Source organism: Mus pahari, chromosome 23 (genome assembly GCF_900095145.1).
Source record: "Mus pahari chromosome 23, PAHARI_EIJ_v1.1, whole genome shotgun sequence".
Taxonomy (NCBI): Eukaryota; Metazoa; Chordata; class Mammalia; order Rodentia; family Muridae; genus Mus; species Mus pahari.
In genome coordinates this window covers 9,707,301-9,726,210 of record NC_034612.1, presented here as the reverse complement: position 1 = coordinate 9,726,210, position 18,910 = coordinate 9,707,301, and the positions used below count along the sequence as shown (strand labels likewise).

General features: G+C 49.2%; 1 protein-coding gene across 3 annotated transcripts in view; it reads right to left on the bottom strand.

Moving 5' to 3' along the window:
* Positions 1 to 18,609, bottom strand: part of Tbx5 (T-box transcription factor 5) — a 51,551-nt gene extending 32,942 nt beyond the window's left edge. The window contains exons 1-6 of one of the 3 annotated variants that reach the window (XM_029533637.1): positions 18,430 to 18,609; positions 14,440 to 14,627; positions 12,720 to 12,814; positions 10,651 to 10,770; positions 9,641 to 9,788; positions 6,693 to 6,845 (exon numbers count right to left, since the gene is read on the bottom strand). In XM_029533637.1, coding sequence (XP_029389497.1) covers positions 6,693 to 6,845; positions 9,641 to 9,788; positions 10,651 to 10,770; positions 12,720 to 12,814; positions 14,440 to 14,589 — 666 coding nt within the window. In that variant the 5' untranslated portion in view covers positions 14,590 to 14,627; positions 18,430 to 18,609. Of the gene's footprint in view, positions 1 to 6,692; positions 6,846 to 9,640; positions 9,789 to 10,650; positions 10,771 to 12,719; positions 12,815 to 14,439; positions 14,628 to 15,982; positions 16,147 to 16,182; positions 16,625 to 18,429 lie in introns of those variants that run through there. The other 2 variants (XM_021186828.2, XM_029533638.1) reach the window with 2 other exon arrangements.
* Positions 18,610 to 18,910: the final 301 nt, after the last annotated feature.

Sequence of the window (18,910 nt, the reverse complement as noted above, 5' to 3'; positions counted from 1 at the left end):
ACACACACACACACACACATCACAACAATAAACAGGTGTCCCGGTCTTAACAGAACAAATTGCTCTTGCAGGGGATCCCAGTTTGGTCCCCAGCCCCTCACAGCTACCTATAACTCTATCCCCAAAGATCCAGTGGCCTCTGTGGGCACCTACGTGTGTATTTGTGCACACACATCCCCCTTCCCTCGTTCTTTACTAACGAGATGCATTTTGACAGCTCCTTCACGGAAGTCCCACCCTGATCAATACTATCAACAAACTCTCTAGTTTTCTATGATGGAGTTTTTGCTCTGGACGAGTTTGTGCTAGAACCTTCTCTAACAGCACCTACTTCCTCTTTCCAACGAGAAGGTGGGCTTTGGTTTCAGAGCTTCCTGTGGATATCAAAAGAGAGAGTTTGTCATCCTTTTCTTGAGTAACAGGTGTTTCTGACAGGCCTGGATTCTCCTGGACTCCAGCTTCCAATTCTTGATCCTCCTGCCTCAGCATCCCGGATGCTGTGCTGCCTGGCCATGCCTGTTGCTTTCTGATTGTGTCTGGACTCTTCGTATAAGTCAGAGTCTGTAAATCATTTCTGAAAGCCATCTTTTGAAATGTGCACGTCTGAATTCAGAGATCTGCTTGTCCTCCTGAGATTCTCTGTCAAAAGGCACAATCCAATGGAAGATCATCTTGTAAAAAATTAACTTTCAAAAATCGACTGGATCGCTAGATCACATCAAGCTGGTGTGTATGCTGTAGATCATGTATGCTATAGATCAGGTATGCTGGAGATAGTGTATGCTGGAGGTCATGTGTGCTGGAGATCATGTATACTGGAGATTGTGTATGCTGGAGATCATGTATGTTATAGATCATTATGCTGGAAGTCGTGTATGCTGAAGATCATGTGTGCTGGAGATCGTGTATACTGGAGATCGTGTATGCTGAAGATCATGTATGCTGAAGATCATGTATGTCGTAGATCATGTATACTGGAGATCATGTATGCTGGAAATCACGTATGCTATAGTCATTATGTTGGAGATTGTATATGCTGGAGAGCATGTATGATGGAGATCATGCATGCTGGAGATCATGTATGCTGAAGATCGTGTATGCTGGACATCATGTATGCTGGAGATTGTATATGGTGGAGATCAGGTATGCCTATAATCTCAGGATTCTGAAAACTGAAGCAGGAGAATCAAGAGTTTGGGATCAGTCTGGGGTACATAGCAAGACCCCATAGTGTAGTAGTAGCAGTAGTAATAGTAAATAATTTAGACTGGGTGTGCAGCTCAATTGACATAGTGTCTGCCTAGCATGCAGATATCCTGGGTTCAATTGCAGAAGCAAAGCATAAATGAGACATGATGGCAGACACCTGTGATCCCAGAACTCAGGCAGCAGAGGCAGAAGGATTAAAAAGTTCAAGGTCATTGACTATATACTGAGTTGAAAGCCAGGTAGGGCTGCATGAGACCCTATTAGAGAGAAACACAATAATAGCTAGATCATTTCAACAGGATGGAACCAATCCCCTGTCCCTCATTCCCTCCACCATCCCAGCCACTGAAGTCCTTGCAAGAAATACTGAGGACAGATGAGGCTGTGAATCCAGGGCCCAGCCCAGATCATCCCTGTCCCTTTAAGAACTTAGGACCCAAAATTGGTCCAAGAAAAAAATTGAAAAACATAGGCTTTCTTTATTTTGTCTGGGGCAGGGGGTGGACCTTTTTGCTAGACTGGAAAAAAAAATGGCTCAGCAATTACAAGCAGTAGCTGCTCTCCCAGAGGACCCAGATTCAGTTCCCAGCATCCCCATGGTGACTCACAGTTGTCTATAACTTCTTCTTCAGGGGATCTGATGCCTGAACCTCATGGGCACCAGGCAAACACACATGCACGGACAAAACACTCAAACAAGTTTTTGTTTTCTCACAGTGATTGTTTCTGTGTCTCTTGAGGTTACTCATGAGCTCACCATTGCTAAATTCATACAAAGCTGTGACAGCAGGCAGGTGTGGTAGTTCATACCTGTAATCCCACCATGCTCCTGAGGCAGCAAAATCAATGGGACTGAGGTCCCTTACTGAGACTCTGTCTCAGAAAATGAAACAAAGCAAAAACTCATTGCGTAGAATAAAATAATAATAATAATTAATTATAGATACACTTAAACATTGATTTTAAATTTGTCTCCTTTCAGGCAGTGCTGGAAAGATAATCCAGGACTTTGCACACACTGCTCCATTGCTGGGCTCTATGCCACACCCACCTCACTTCTTTCAGGGACCGTATAGACTCCCTCCAGGATATAAGCATAAAGCATTGCTGGGGAGGGCGGGGTGATGGATCAGGGGATAAAGTGCCCCTAACACAGGCATGAAGACCTGAGTTCAGATCCCACTGGATGCTGGTTCTGGGGGTACAGAGACAGGAGGATTCCCAGGAACTCACTGGCTAGCCAGTCTAGCCAATTGGAGAGCTCTGGGTTCAGTGAGAGACACTGTCTCAAAGGTGAGGCGGAGCCAGTGAGATGGTACAGCTGGTGATAGTGTTTGCCAGGAAGCGTGGACACCTGCGCTCCATCCCCAAGACCAATAGGAGGCAAGGTGAGAACTGGCTCCTTGTCATCTGACTTCTACTTGTGGGTCTGGTATGAAAGTACACACACATACACACTCTACACAGGCACACACTCAGGCATGTATGTGTGTATACACACATACCACAAACATTCACATATGTGCATGCTCACATACATATGTACACACATACACCCCACACATGCACACACATATACACTCCACACAGGTACTCACAGGCATATACATGTGTATGCACATATACCAAAACACATACACACATATGCACACATACATGCACATATGTACACATACACACATCCCACACATGCATATGCACACATACACATGTAAACAGCCCACACAGGCACACACAGACATATATATATGTACATATACCATAAAAACATACATACATGTATGTGCACACATACACACACGTACATATGTACACATACACACATCCCACACACACATATACACCCCACACAGGCACACAGAGGCATATACATGTATATACACACATACCACACACACACACATGTGCACACATACACACACATACATACATATGTACACATACACATGCCACACACATGCATACATACCACACAGACACACACAGACACATATGTACACACACCACAGGCATACACACCACACAGACACACATACACATACACACCAGAATCATCCTTCAGAAATCCTTCTAGACAGGCTCATTTGCTGCTGAAACACATTTTATTTTGCACACAGTCCCTTACACTATAAGCCTGCCCCCGTAGGCTGCATGTCAGCTTATAAGCCCCCAAATCTGCACACCTGGAAGCCTATAGCTACCTAAAATCTCCAGGGAAACCTCCTTCTATTTACCATACTAATGCACTCCCTTCCAAAATCAGCATAAAACCGGATATCCGGGGAAGGGAGAGAGTGGGGGGGGGGCGAGCAAACATAAATGCCAGCTCCAACTGGTGAGACAGCGGTTGTAAAAATTAATGAAAATAATTGTTGCAAATTCTTGCTTTCGGAGGGGGAAAAAAACACAACTCATGAGGGCCAAAAATCTTAATTATGTCTCTCTATTAGGGGCTTCATTTCCTGGTCCCAACCAGAAAGTTTGTACCTCATAAATATGGACTCCCTACACAAGGACTTAAGCTCGGGCAAAGCTCCTTGCGATGGAAAAGTCAGCTATCGTTGAGGGACATGCACGCTTGCATACACAGCCATTGTAGTAAGAACCGGGAAATGAAATGCCCTGAGTGACTTGCGTTTAACACCTACATATTTCTAGGCAGTGTGCTCGGAGCTGCTGACAAGTGCTGTAAAAACCCAAACAAAGACGTGTTTCCCGAGTGAACGTCGGAGCTGGGGGAAGATTCCAGTTTTTTAAATATCTTTCCCCCCCCCCCAGGCTGTCAAACATCTGGGGAAATAACTCCCAAATCCAGCTTAGGGTCACAGCTGGGCTGAGGAAATACAGCTCGCCATTAAGGGTCCTGCGTTGGGTGGTACGTGCTTTACTGTCTAAGAAAGGAACGTTGCCACCGACGCGCCCTACCTGGCACCTGCCTAGCACGTGGGAAACATCCTGGGTGCACTGGGCTCTGTGAACCCCTTCCCAAACAGGGTCTTGCATCCCCCAGGTAATTCCTGGTTGTGCACCCACCCAGAATATTTTCTCCAAACTCATTCATCCAAGACAAAAACAAGTTCATTTTTGATTGACAAGGAACCAAGGGAATCACAAAGACCAGTATTTGTTGTGATTTTTTTTTAACCGCAATAATAAGACCTATTTTTAAAATATTGGTTGTGCAGATTTCAGTATGCTCAAGGAGTGGAACTGAACAAGCTAAGAGTTTTCCCCCAGAACATCACAGTTCTGAACAGAGCTGACTTGTGTGAGCAAACTGACCAGTGGCTAGATCCAGGTCATTGCCCTATCGATCTATGATGGCTCCAGGGATTATCTGGGGGTAATTCTAGCAAGGACCCCTTGCTTATATATGAAGTGGATGCTACTATTATCACTATTATGATGATGATGATGACAATGATGATGTATAATTCCCATTTTACAGATGGGAAACTAAGTTATATCCTGCCTTTGAATCTAAACACTCATCCCCAGATGGGGTACATCCCTTAATCCACATGGTGTTGGCATCTCAGTGGGATTACCTACATCCTCAGCTGACTCACCACCCACTCCAGCTGGGACAATGAAGGCAGAGATGCTGTCCACAGATCATAAGAACCCATAGAGCACGTAATTAAGTCACAGGCCCTACATCCACTTGAAGAATGTTTTCAAGGGTCTTGAGGGTGACTGGGAAATGTATCTCTTTGGGCTCTTCGCACAGAAAATTAACGACTTCGGGGCTCGACAGGTAAGAAATAAGGAAGATCCTGTGGAAGATGGAGTGGCAGAAACTTGTCTCCTGATGTGCATGTACAAAATCTGCCTGCCCACTTGGCTAGAGACCCAGTCCCCACTAATACAGAAAGCAATTCCCGTGGAGCTTCAATGCAATCATCGAACACACCCAATTATGTGGCTGGAGACCCACACTGACAGACCTGTGAGACCTTTAGACTGTGCTCAAAACTCATACAAGGCTCAGCAAAATGGCTCAGCAGATAAGGGTGCTTGCCACCAAGCCTGAGGACCTGAGTTCAATTCCCAGAATTCACAAAAAGGTAGAAAAGAAGAACCAACTTCCACGAGTTGTCATCTAAACTCAACAAGCACGCTCTAGCACAACATATGGTCCCCTCGCACCGACACACACAGTTCACATACACACAGAAATATGACAGTGTCGGGGGTATGGCCATATGTCACACGTGACATAGCAGTCAGTCTTTAAGGGGCCAGAAATGCAGCTCAGTGGCAGGATATATTCTTAACAATATTTGAAGCCTCGAGTTCAAACCCAAACATGCTCAAAACAAAACAAATAAGTGGCAGAGAGCATACTGTATAAAGCTAAGAGCAAAGAAACAGGAGGGACAGAGACAGTGAATGTCCACTATGCATACATGAACTCAGAACATGCCATGACATATAACTCAGAACATGCCAAGGATCCGCGAACCTACATTTTTAAAGGTCATTTTATATGACACCACCACTACCACCACACATCCTCTGTGAACCTGGGCTTGCCTGAGGGGAAGGGGGATGAGGCATTCATGGCTCTTGTGTCAGTTCTGGGAGCCTTTAAGGCCACAGCTAAACAAGGGTTTGCAGGGCCGGTGAGGAAGCCCAATTTCTGGGCGCATGACATAACAGTTTCACTAAATCACAGCAACTGACTTCGCCATTTTGCCCTTGCTGGGGTCAGCTCTGTTCCTTCCGTTTAAAAAGAGGGAATCGTGTTAGGGAGGGGGCAGGGATTACTTCTGAGGCAAAGAAGGAAGCTCTCCGTAGATATAGAAGGGATCATCCTCTGTCACACTTCAGCCACCTTCGGTCCTAATCCAGAGACTGCCCACAGTGGGCTCTAACAGAGGATGGGTGGAGGGATGGTCGTCTACCACCCAGCCAGAACCAGGATGACCTGCGCTGGATGACCCAGAAGGAAACCTGCCTGTGACCCTTCTCTGGCCTTCCCCGCTAGCCTTAGAACCTTTACAGCTAACTTCACCCAGATGGAGGGGGAGGGGTCAGGTTCCACTGAGCTTATGTGGGGGGTGAGGGGCTCTCCCACTCCCAATTAGCCTGGGCTGTGCCACCTGCCCCTTTGCCACCTGAGGTGCCTCTAAAAACCATGACCGACCCTAGTCACCCATCGCAGCACAATGTCACCTTCCCTCTCCCCCTTTCTGTAGACTCGCACCAATTCTGCCTAAGTGGATAACTAGTTTGGTTCTAACTAGAAAGCATAGGTGAGAGAGATCCTTTTTCACCAGGAATACAACTCAAACAGCTCCAACTTGGCCCCTGCCCAGCCCCCTGGAGGACAATAGCAGCAGAGGCTGTAGGGCTGTGGACCCACCCCTCCGTCGTAAAGGGGCTGCGTTCCGGTAAGGACACGGCGCATGCGTCCACATAAAGCAGCAGCCGGCCCGGCTGTGCAGGCTGCAGGCGGGTGGAGAGTCTCTCGGGCTTACCTTGTGATTCTGATACGAAGTCACGGCGATAAAAGCCGTCTCCGGGAAGACGTGGGTGCAAAACGCAGTGTTCTTTGAACCGAACCCATTATTTTCGTCTGCTTTCACGATGTGTAATCGGGGCTGGTATTTGTGCATGGAGTTCAGGATAATCTAAAAATAACAGAGAAAATGAGATTGTCAGAAGAAGAAAAAAATAATCAAAACTCCCTTTGTTTCCAGCTAGATCCTTGCTCCTCCCCCATCTACACTGCCAATTAGCTTTATTATATGGGCTCTTGGAAAGAAAAAAAAATAGTCTTTTTTTTTCCCCTCTTCTGTTTTGAAAAAGGGCCAGTGATTTCATTTAAAAGAAACATTTCAAAAATGACAATTTCCACATTAGAAAGTCAAGGTAATATTCCAGGAACCTACCCAAAGCACACAGGGCAGTAAATCAGAATTCTTAATAAAGTTTGCTTAATAAATTAACTCTGTGTATAAGGGCACTTCCCGCCCCCAACGGGAGCCTGGCAAGTCTGGAGGCAGGAACCGGCGGCGGGGGCTGGGAGAACTGCACAGCAGTGTGTGGCACTGGAAGCAGTGTGGGGACAGGAAGAACATATGTGCCTATGTACAAACAGTCAGGGCCCATCTCTTCCTCAGACACCTTCTGAGGAAGGCCAAGGGCTGACCCTGCCCACTGAGCATAGCAGTTTTAGTTTTTTGAGGATTGGTGGCTCTTAATAGAACTCAAACCTGGCTCCTTTGTTTTCAAACATGAAAATGGAGTCGTGGGGGGTGGGGGGGTCATCGAGGTCTGTCTCCCTAAGACCGCGGGGGTGAGGGGAGAGCCCCACTGTGGCAGGGACAGGTTGACCCGAAGGTTTCCTTTCCCTGAGTATCAATATTTGGGACTCAAGGAGGGATCACTATACTGGAAAGGTAGTTTCCTTCCTCTCCCTATTTGAGCTACTCCGAGTAGGGCTTACTCCAGCTGCTGTTGGTTATTGGTACAACCACATTATTATTATTATTATTATTATTATTATTATTATTATTATTATTGGACTGAGGAGAGGGAGGAGGGGAGCGAGGAGGCGGGACTCCCGCGTGTGCATTCACAGCCATAAAACTGGGTTTGTTGACCAGATGCTGCCCATATTTTGATGCTGGGCTGGCTGTTAAAAGTCACCCAAAACTCTTTAATGCAACAGGCCACCTTTACCCGTTCCCCAACCCTGCTTTTCCTACAGGATCCCGAGCCCTGACTGCAGCAGGATTCGATTGTTTGCATTGCTGAAGCCCCCCCCCCTTGCAGAATTCCTGGCCCAATCAATCCTGAAGCGAGGTCCTTAAGATGTAAGATATGACCTCTTAGTTCCTGCCTGGGGGTGTCCAGCTCCAATCACACACACACACACACACACACACACACACACACACACACACGCACACACACACCCTCACCACCTCCCCGGGCTTATAATGACGCTGGCTGACCAGTGGTATGGCGACAGAGAGACGCACTGGGGCCCCCAGCCTGACTGCCACAGCCCCTGGGCCAGTACAGCCATCCTCTTGGCTTAACCAAATTGCTTTGACAGCTGGGGACAGTGTGGAGACTTCAGAATGAGGGTGATCTAATGCCCACTAATTCCATCAGGGTGACTCTACATTCAAAGTCGGTGTGGAGTACTTCACCCTTTGTCCATGAGTTGCTGAGAGGAAACTCGGGGAGGTGGGGAAGGGACAGCTAAGTGGCTCCTATCTGTTGATAGGGCCAAGGACCTTTCCTGGAAGTCTACCCCAGAATGACCCCCCCCAAAAAGTACTGTCCAAAAAAATAGAGATGCAACTTGAAGCTGAAAGGACACTGTGAGACAGACTCAGTTGCCAGCTGGAGAGTCCATGGAAACCCCTACTAAGGGTCCCTGAGGAGGGAGTCCAAGGAAGGAAACAGGCAGGGAGCCCCCCACCCTTCTAACCCTGGAGCAGAAGAACCCCAGGACATTTCCGCACTGGGATCACTATGAATTCATTGATCCATAAGAAGTGCTCAGGATAGATAGAACTTTCTACCAACAATCCAGCCTTCTCCCCTTCCCATGTGTAGAACCCCTCAGTGGACCATTCTGAGACCCTCTCCCCTCCCCAGGTCCCAGCTGGCCTCTGTCACTATCACCTAGAAAGAACAGATTTCTCATTTGAGCTTATTCCCAAATCCAACCCACCCAGACCCTCATCTCCATAAGTTGGAGACTATGTGCCCCCCTGGTAAAACCCCTATCCCCAAGCTAACTGTATGAACTCCGTATCTTCTAGCCTCTCTCCCACCCCTACACACATCACCTGGGAGAGGGGATGCGTACGATCACTGTACCCTCACATAGTTTGGGGGACTCCCTGGACCCTTCCAAAGTGATGCTAGGTTTCAGGATCCTGGTCTCAGTTTGCCCTCTCTGTGCACTGAAAGGAGAAAAAAGACTGCAGAGTCCTGTGAAGTCAGAAAGCACTGAGCTTCAAGGGGCAATGGAACCAGAGAGGAGGCATGAGACCAGGAAAGATCAGTGACAAAGAGAAGCTTTAAAAGACGGGGAGGCTGGGATAGAACACGGGACAGGCAGAGGAGAAAGTCCCCTCTCAGTCTGAGAACCGTGGAGAAAAAAAGAAACAGGAGGGGGACAGGAAGGTCAGGTCCTGAGCGACAGAGAGAGGAGCGGACAACGGGGCGGGGCGGTAAAACGGTGAGACAGGACAAGGCCCCGATTAGAATGACAAAAGAGCCGACAACCCAGCCCTGAGGGTGGGTCCCTGTTAGCTGGAGAACAGCCTGGGGCTACGTGAATTGGATGCTGGAGAGAGCCCCAGGGCTGTGGGTCAGCAGAAGAGAGGGCAGAAGATAGAGACCTGGGGAGAAGTAAGGGAGGGTGCGTGTGTCACACACTGATGGGGGACAGGATACTTACATGTCCAAACGGGTCCAGGTGGTTGTTGGTGAGCTTGAGTTTCTGGAAGGAGACAAGTTGTCGCATCCAGTGGGCTCCGGTTGCAGGGGAGTCCGGGTGCACGTAAAGGCGACCCGGCATGGCAGGCTCGGCTTTGCCAGTTACTGACCTACATGAGGGAGACAAGAGTTGCGGAGGTTTTCCATGGCCCGCTCGGAGTTAGCTGGCCAGAAGAGAGCTGCTTCCGAAGGCAAAGTTCTGGGTACATTCTGGTCTCCTTCAGACATTTACAGCCTACACTATGTCCAAGAAAACCCCGGGTCTGGCTCTTTCTTCTTCCCGCCTTCCATGCCTGCTTCCCCCCCCCCGCCCCGCCCCAGTCTAGTGCCAGAGTGTGGGGGGCCTCAAAGTCTCGGCTGCCCGCAAATTATCGGTGGTATCTGAAAATAGGCACGTGCAAAACTCTTGAAAACGCAAATGCTTTTGAAAGGAGCCAGCCTCTTGCAGCCTCTGAGCTGTGCACTGCCCACCGCCTGAGGAGCAATGGAACCCAGGCATGAGTCTCCTCTGCCGTTTTACCAGGAAAGCCATTGGCCAGTTTTGCAGTTTCATAAAAAAAAAAAAAAAAAAAAAAAAAAGTCATGTTCAAAGCAGGTAACTCATAAAAAACATAACTGTAAATGATTCTATGCCCCCCAGAAATATATCCAGTATTTGGTTTTAAAAAAATACCCTTTTTAAAAAGAAGAATTAAAATAAAAAGTACAGCCCATGTGAGTATTGACCTACACAGGGTTCTCTTACTTCCCGTAGCCTCAGTTTTTAGGTCTATGAAATGGGAGCTAATGGCTGTGGTCCTTTTATATACAACAGGATAGGCACAAAAGCCTTGAGCTTTAGTTGGAAATTAATAATAATAATAATAATAATAATAATAATAATAATAAATTTTCTGTTCCGGTTGCTGGGGGTGAGCTAGGCAACACAGTTTCCTCCCAGCCCTCCCTGCTCTTTGGAACCCTGCAACTTACCATTTGTTATCAGCAAATTTATATCTGTGATCATCTGCAGGAACAATATCCATGAGAAGAATATACTTCGTTTTGGGATTAAGGCCAGTCACCTTCACTTTGTAACTAGGAAACATCCGCCTGCGACAGAGAGAGGGAGATGAAGGGAGGAACAGGCAGAGAGAAAGAAGGGGGGATTTATGCTGATACTCGGAAGAGAGGGTCCCTGATCTTCAGCCATTCCCCCCCAACCCCCGAGAAACCAAAACCACTGGCCCCACTCCATCCTCCGTGAGATCCAGGCCGGGTTTCCCCTGAAGTTACCGGGATAAGTAGGCGCAGAGAGAGATGGGAGGTAGCCACAGCAACTGCGGGAACCTTGGAAGAAAACGGGGGCCCGGGGATTGTTACCTCTAACTTTTCAAGTTTAAAGAGACTCGCTTTCAACTGCATAATCTAGTATCAGGGTGAGGGGGAGGTTCACTCAAGCCCGAGGCTGCCATCCATGGTGGCACCCTAGGGACACATCACCTAGAATACTAACTTTAGTTCTCTGCCCTCAGAGGCGCAGGTTAACCGTGGCTATCAGAACGTGGTTCCCAAGTTCTCTGGGTTAGTGACCAGCCCCGCATAGCCTACACGCGGTCACTCATAAATGGTCTGCAACTTCTCCACGCGCTTGGCAGGTTTCCCTGGGGAGCTTAAACTCCCAGGCACTCAGGAACGAAATTCCAAACCCTTCCACAGGTCGGTTTTTAGAGCGAGCCGAAGCCGGAACTAGAAAGCACACAACTGGTACAGAACTCGGATTCCTAAGGGCTCCCCCATGCCTCGGCCCCACTAGAATAATTTTTTCCTTAACGTCTGGTGAGGACTGCGCTCCAGGAAGCAAGGGATCGGCTGGATTTGCGCACTAGGATAAGTCGTTGGACCTAGGTTAGTGCAGCGCAGGAAGAGGTGAGAGAAGGCCTCTCCATCGCAGGCCGGGAGCCCGGACCTCCTCGTGTTTATCTGCCCCAGCAAGAGGCACCAGAGACAGTGCAGGCCTTTTATAGTTAAATCCTCTCGGCTCCAGCGAGGACGACAAGGCAGCCGGCTGGGACTTTCCCTCCTGGGCAGGATGGGAAAGGGAACCTCAGATGTCTGATATAAACAGACCCACCGCCTTCTGGTTCACTAAGGGCCTCGGGCTGAGCGGGGGAGCCGACATTGTTTAATTTCAAGAAATAATAAACGTCACCGTTGTCAGTTTATTGAGGGCGGCTTGGGCTGGAGAACCCGCGGAATCTGGAAAAATCAACTCCACCCTTTACGCACCCGGCAGCTTGGGCCTACTGCCCTGGCCCCTGTCTCTTCCGCAAGCTTGCACTGGGCAGACTGGCGGCCTCTTACATGGTGGGGATGCATGTAGCTCAGGCCGCTGGGGAAATGAGGTTGTTCCCCTGGCCCTCACACACAAATGCACACCGAAGACCCAGAATTTGAACTCTTCTGTCACCCTCCAACCCCAGGCCTAGCCTAGCCTCTCTAGCAGAAACTCCTGCGGGCCTTGAAGAGAAGTTTCGGGCCCAGCCAGGATGGCTGATCGGGCTGTGTTGGGCTGTGTTTATTCTCGTGTCTGTGTACAGAGCTCCGAAGAGCTCCCCCAACCCCTCGCTTTCAAAGACTTCACCCGCGCTCTATAAACAATGAACGAGGTAGCGAATACATTCAACAATCCCGGGTTTGGCAATCATGGGTGGGGACCCTGGAACTATTCCAAGGTCAGAGAAGGTGGGAATAGGGGTGGAGGCCAGGGAGCTAGTCCAAGTCTAAGGACTCAAAGTCCTTCTACAGTCTCCTAGTTCTTCACCTTTTTCTCCCCGCCCCCACCTTTTTCTCTTTAATCTTCCTATAAGATCGGGAAGGAATATCCTACCCAGAGGTAAGCATTAGGGGTTAGGTCTCCATCCTGCTGAGAACTCTTTAGCCAGAATGGACTCTGATTAAATATTGGCTCTATTCTAATTTTTTTTTCTCCCAAGCCTCATCCTTTTTTTTTTTTTCCCCCTCCAATGGCTGTCCTCCTTCTGTGACAGGAGCTGGCTCACCTCCCTGCCTTGGTGATGATCATCTCTGTGCCCACTTCATGGAACTTCAGCCACAGTTCACGTTCATGAAGAAACACCTTGATTCCTTCCATGCCCTTGATAGACAAAGAGAAATTTTTCAGTGATGGGTCTTAGCGGGGAATCCTTTCTCAAACTCCCCCCCCCATTCAGAGACCGAGTACCCACCAAAGCCTGTGCAGTCAAAGAAAGAGGGCTCTGACTTCTGTGGGGTGATGGAAAGTCTAGGGTGACCCATGGCATCTGCCTACAGCTCCCTAGGCAAGCTGGAGCTTGCACCCAGCAGCACCTCAGTTCTCTCAGTACCTGCTGTCTCTTCTGCCAGACTGAGGCCTAGGAATTATTCCCCTCCACAGAGCTCACCCCTAGAGGACCAGGCCATCTAATTTGGATCCATTTTTAGCTGAAACATGATTGGGAGGGGATCAATTTAGAAAACCCCACTAGGATATTTTTGTATTGTCGCCCAGATGCAAAACACACAGCTATGTAAATACATCACTGTCCCTCATCACTGGGTCTGAATATGAACATACAAGGATTTTTAATATTATTGTTGTTAATATTGGAGACAAAGTATTGCTCTGCAGCCCAGACAGGCCTGGAATTCGCTATGTAGCACATAAAAGGGTATCAAACTCTTGGCAATCCTCCTGCCTCACCCTCCTAAGTGCTAAGATTCCAACACATGTGAGCCACTATGTAGAAATTTTCAATTTTAAAATTGTTTTTCTTCTCAAGGACCAAAAAAAAGTAATTTTTTTCTCACTGTCTATATTAACAATCTTTCCAGGCTCTCGCCTTATCTAGCATCTCCGCCCAGCCTTTCTTTGACTTGGGGCAACCAATGAAGCCTTTTAACATTTTCTCTTTCAACTGGAAGTTATTTCTAAAAACCAATATCAAAACAGTCAGACACGAATCTTCGTTGTGAAACAATTATCAACCAACTCAAAAGTGAACTTGCTTTCCCTTTTCAAAATATTATGTAAATTTCCCCCAATTATTCTTAAGCCTCTTTGCTTTTATTAAAAGTTATACACACATCTATTGGAAAAGATTTTGAGGTCAAACCCATCTCTCTGGTCAAGCCTTCCCAGCAACACCTAGTTTTAAACCTACTTAGCGCACCCAAAACGCTGGGCGTTCAAATAGCAGATCACAAGGTGGGGTCCCCCTCCCTCCACTCCGGACCAACTTCCAGTTCGCCGGGCTCCGAGTGCCTTGGTCCCAGCCCCTGTGTGCGGGTCAGGGAGCTCTTCCAGGCCCCGGAGCAAGATGAATTGTACTGCATGAGGGGAGAGACGGGCTGCGCAGAGCAGGCGAGCCGAGCCGAGGCGAAGGCTAAGAAAGATCTAAGGAGGGTCAAGTCATCGCTCATGCCGGCCTGAAGCGGCCGCTGACCCGACCCTTAATAAGGCATACCCAGGGCAGCTGGGAGAGAATTATCTGGGCCGTTGTTAGCTGACCCCAAATAGTCGGATAATTGAGAGCTCTCCAATAATGTAAATAGGTTTCTAAAATACGCAGGCCATAAAGATAAACGCCTCGATAAAGTGGATTGGGATAGAGTAGAATTGGGGGAGATTGGGTGAGACTAGCCAGGAAGTAGACGGGAATAACTGGCCCTGCCCACCCCCTTAGCAGAGAGCCGGGCTCAGGCCTCGGTCTACGCTTCTGCCGCTGGACTGGCTTTTCTTACCTGCTGGGTGAAGGCAGCCTGCGGGGATGATGGAGACTTGCTGGGAGCCCCCAGAGCACTCTCGGGTTTTGAATCGCAAGACCTGTCTTTGGAATCAGGCTCCAGAGGCGTACGCGGCGCCAGGCCAAAACCCTCGTCAGTATCGGCCATGGTGCGCCCGGGTTCCTGTGCCCGCGCGAGGTTCTATTCTGAGGACAAGAGAGGGAGTTGGAGAGTGTCTAGCGACATAGGGGACAAGCTGTTTGACCCTTCACTCCAAGCTGAAGGAGGCTTCGGAAAGTCTTTTTTATTGTGATACTTTCCGACCACGCACCACCGCTTGCGAAAGACCCGCTTCAGACAGGGAGGAGGCGGTAAGGCCCCCCACATCTCCCCTGCACAGGCTCTGGGTGATAAGAGAGCTGTCCGTCAAATTTGTCTGAACTCCTGGAAGAGCCAATAAAGATAAGGCGTCGGTATTTTTGGAAGCCATCGGGTAGAAACCCAAAACAAAACAGAAAACAAAAACCTTGTGCCCCCTTGAGAAATGGTCTTTGTCAAATCCAAGAGGCCATACCAGGCATTTTTTTTTAATGAAGCCTTCTAAGAGACATTATCTTTCTACAATAGACAAAAGGCCCAGATTAACCCGCGTCTTGCAAAAATAAAAAACAGGGGAGAAAGAGATATACCCGGAGGATAGAGGATAGTAACCCTCTCATCATCCGATACAGGCATTAAGATGAAACAGCCTCTCCCCAAACCTAAGCAATACCAATTGAAAATAAATAAATAAAAGTAGTCAGGGAGAGCCGGAGGTAGATCCAGATCAGAGAGGGGCCTGCGACTCGGTGGCTAGCTCTCCACTGCTGGCCGGCTCGGCTGTACCCTCACGGATCTTTTTCAGATCGGCTGGCTGCCGGGGAGTGGGGAGTGGGGGCGGTGGAGCAGGCGTTTCGTGGAGTAAGCAAGCTAAAGGGAACGTCTTTGAGCTTCAACGGGGCTGGCTAACTCAAACTGCCGGCCTGGCTCCCAGTCGTGCAGCCTAAAATCAGTCCCAGATAAATTCTGGGCTGCAGACATTCAGTGGACTGCAAGGGAAGGAGGTAGATTGGTAGGGCAGCCCCGAGTGTTCAACCGAAGAAGATGAAGCAAGCAGTTGAAGTTCTTCGTTCCTCCAGGAAGGATGTCTACCACTGGCTCTACTTCAAAACACCAGCAGACCCCATGTAAGAGATGGCTTCCTACAGTTTTAGAAGCTTCTTAGACCAAAAATCCTGCATCCCAGCCTGGTTTGAAGCGGCCTGAGACCTAAACCAGGCCACAGATCGTTTCTGAGGCCCAATTCTTTCTTCCTCTGTCCTTAGAAGCTTGGGGAAGACTGCCATGGGAACCCCCATGATCTTCTCATAACAAAGAAAAACAGGGCTGGAGCCCCACATACGCTCTCCCATTCGCGGCCAGCCACAGAGAGAAACCCACTGGAGCCCTTGCCAGCATCCCGGGAAGCTCAGAGGCCGGCGGAGACGAGCAAGATGTGGTTTGACAGAACCAGGCCGAGTACCTTGCAAGCCTCAACGCTGCTTCCCGAGTCGCGGCAGCCTCCCGGCTCCCTCTTGCCTTGAAAAGCTCGGGTAAAATCTCTGCAAGCCAGCCTCTGCAGAATGCAAGACAGGACTGGAGACCGCCATTCTCCGCTTCCCCGGCCGACTGTGGCTGCCTGCTCCCTCCCAAGCCTCCCCGGCCATCTGGTAGTACGGTTACCTCGCTCTGTACAGCGGGATGCATTCGCCACCGCCCCTCTTCCTCTTAGCAGGAAAGCCGGAGGCCAGGTGGGGGTGCAGGCATGGTGTCTCTGGAGTTTGTGCTGGGGATTGCTTGCCCAAGCTAGCTGCTACTGTTGCTACGAAGAAGTACCCACCACTAGAGCCTCCCAGCGACTGCCCACCTCCAGCACACACCTCCTCCACTGCTCGCTGGCTGTTCCGCTAGCCCCCAGTACTTTTAAATTGTCGGGCTCCAGACCGGCTTAGAGGAACGTGAGACTATATAGCAGATCTGGGAGCATCCCTAAGCCCTACCATCTCAGTGTCTGTCCTGCTCTGCCCTTGCACCCCCAGAGAATAAAAACTGGGAGACTTGAGAGAGACTTGGGAATCAGCCAGCTGTTTTCAGAGAGATGCTTTCAGGGGTTAAAGTTCTAGAATTTGAAGTATGACACTCTCTCTCTCTCTCTCTCTCTCTCTCTCTCTCTCTCTCTCTGTGTGTGTGTGTGTGTGTGTGTGTGTGTGTGTGTGTGTCCTCTCCTCCCCTCCCTCCCTCCTCCCACCACTTTTTCACTAGATATACCCCTAAACTCTTGAACCACTATAGGACCTGCTGATTCCCCACCCCCACTCCCTTTCCGCTTCCCATCCTCTTTACCCTCCTTCCATCTCCTTTGACTGCTCTGAGCCAGTGGCTGCAGGGAGGAAAGAAAAAAAAGAGAAGGAAGGAAGGAAGGGAGGGAGGAAGGAAGGAAGGAAAGAAGGAAAGAAGGCAGTTACAGTAATCAAGGCAGAACTCTGGGAGCCCAGCAATTTCAATGGCCCAGCCCTGCAGAGAACCAAGACTAGATGCATTAGTCGTGTGCGCACACCCATGGGCCTCTGCAGCCTCACCCGATTTCTATCTCCAATGCTGACCTCAGACAGAGAGCGTTGTGACCCTGCCTGGCCCCTTGAAGCCAGGACTAGCTGCCTTGACATCCCTTCTCCACTTCAGACTCATTGTTCCCCACCCCACCCCACCCCAAGCTCTCTAGGACTTGGGGGAGGGAGAAGGTGCCTTAGGATGGGGGAACCAAGATCAAAGATGCCAAGAAATTGTTGTGTGTGCCCCCTCCTCAAGACACACACTGGAGTGTACACAGAGCAGTGCCCAGTTTTATTAAAATAATCAGTCACTGAGGGCTGGCTGGGGGTTTCAGCTGCCAGCGCTCCTTGGCCTGCCCTTAGCCTCTCTGAAGTCTGCAGTTCAGAGGGTGAATAAAAGCAGCTCACAGCAGAGGCACTGGAAGTAGCTCTTGCTGTAAGCAGAACCAGGCTGGGACAAGCACAGAATGTTGCTTGAAACAAATGCCCCAAATCACATTCTGTTTCTCTCTCCAGCTTCCTTGTATTCTCTAAGTACGGAGTCTTTCCTGGGACTCTAATTAGACATCCTTAGAGCCAAGGACTGGAGAGAGAGAGAGCGAGAGAGAGAGAGAGAGAGAGAGAGAGAGAGAGAGAGAGAGAGAGAGAGAGAGAGGTTCCATAGGACTCCTGCAACATTGTAGCTTCTGTGGCTGCAAAATTTTCATGCAGCCCCTGCAAAAACTTCGACAGTGGACTTTGCAGTTGTAAGCCTGGGGCAGCTAGGGGCAACCCCACCCTCTAGTTTCCAGATCTGTTTTCACACAGACCCTGGCCAAGGCCAGCTCTTTATTTGTGCAAACACCTTCTTCTTGCTTCAAAAAAAAGTCAGCTAGGAAGCCTTTGGGGTTGAACAGAGGCAACCTCAACCTTGGGTGCAGGACTGAAAGCTGAAAGCCGGTCTGACCTCCGGTTGAGAGCCTGCATCTCTGGTTGAAGGATGGGAAAATCCAGACAGACCTCTCCAATCCCTTTTACATTCACAGAGATTTGAGGATAAAATTAATCCCCATAAATAATCAGCAGGCCCTTCCCGAGAGGGAAAAGCTGGCCTTCCCCAAGCAACAACCCAGCCAGATACACTTCCTTCCTTGGGCTTAGATGGTGCACGAAGCCAGCCACCACTCAATGTCGTTATCTGTATTTTGCTTTAAAACCTGGCGCACGAGATCCAGTTTTCCAGGTGATAGAAGATAAAAATCCAGTCAGGAAGGGGTTCAGCCAGGCTTAGGAGGTGGGAAGCAGGTAGGTAGGGTGGGAAGCAGGGGCTCTGGGGAAAATTAAGGCCACCCTGTAGATATCTGTCCCTCCCTTTAGTTTTTCCCCCAACAAGACTCACCTCCTATAACCTCACCACTCTTCCTTCAGCCAAGAAGCCAAAAGGGTTTGCTCACTGAGGCCAGGTAGCTCACAAGGAGTTTTGAAAAGATATTCCCTCCACACAAATACACCCCCCTTTTAAAACGAAGACTTCTTCTAGGGTCTGTCAAGAAAAGCAGGTACCTCCCAGCTCGCTGTTGGTTTGTGGTCTCCGACAAATTAAATATTACTGTTTATTGCCAGGCATACCCCAATAAAATAAAGAGGCAACCAGGCGATAGCGACTATCTCACCAGCCGCTGGTCCTATTGGGCGTGGAGACGTCACAAGTCACGCACGCAACCAGCCCGCGCCTTGTCACGCTGGACTTGGGGGCAGTGGCGGGAGGCTGGGTTCTCTCCCCATCTTCGTTTATCAAGGTCTACTGGAAGACACAACTCCAGCATGCCTGGACCTTGGGGGGGGGGAATAAAGAAATAAATAAACCCAGAGCCCCCTGG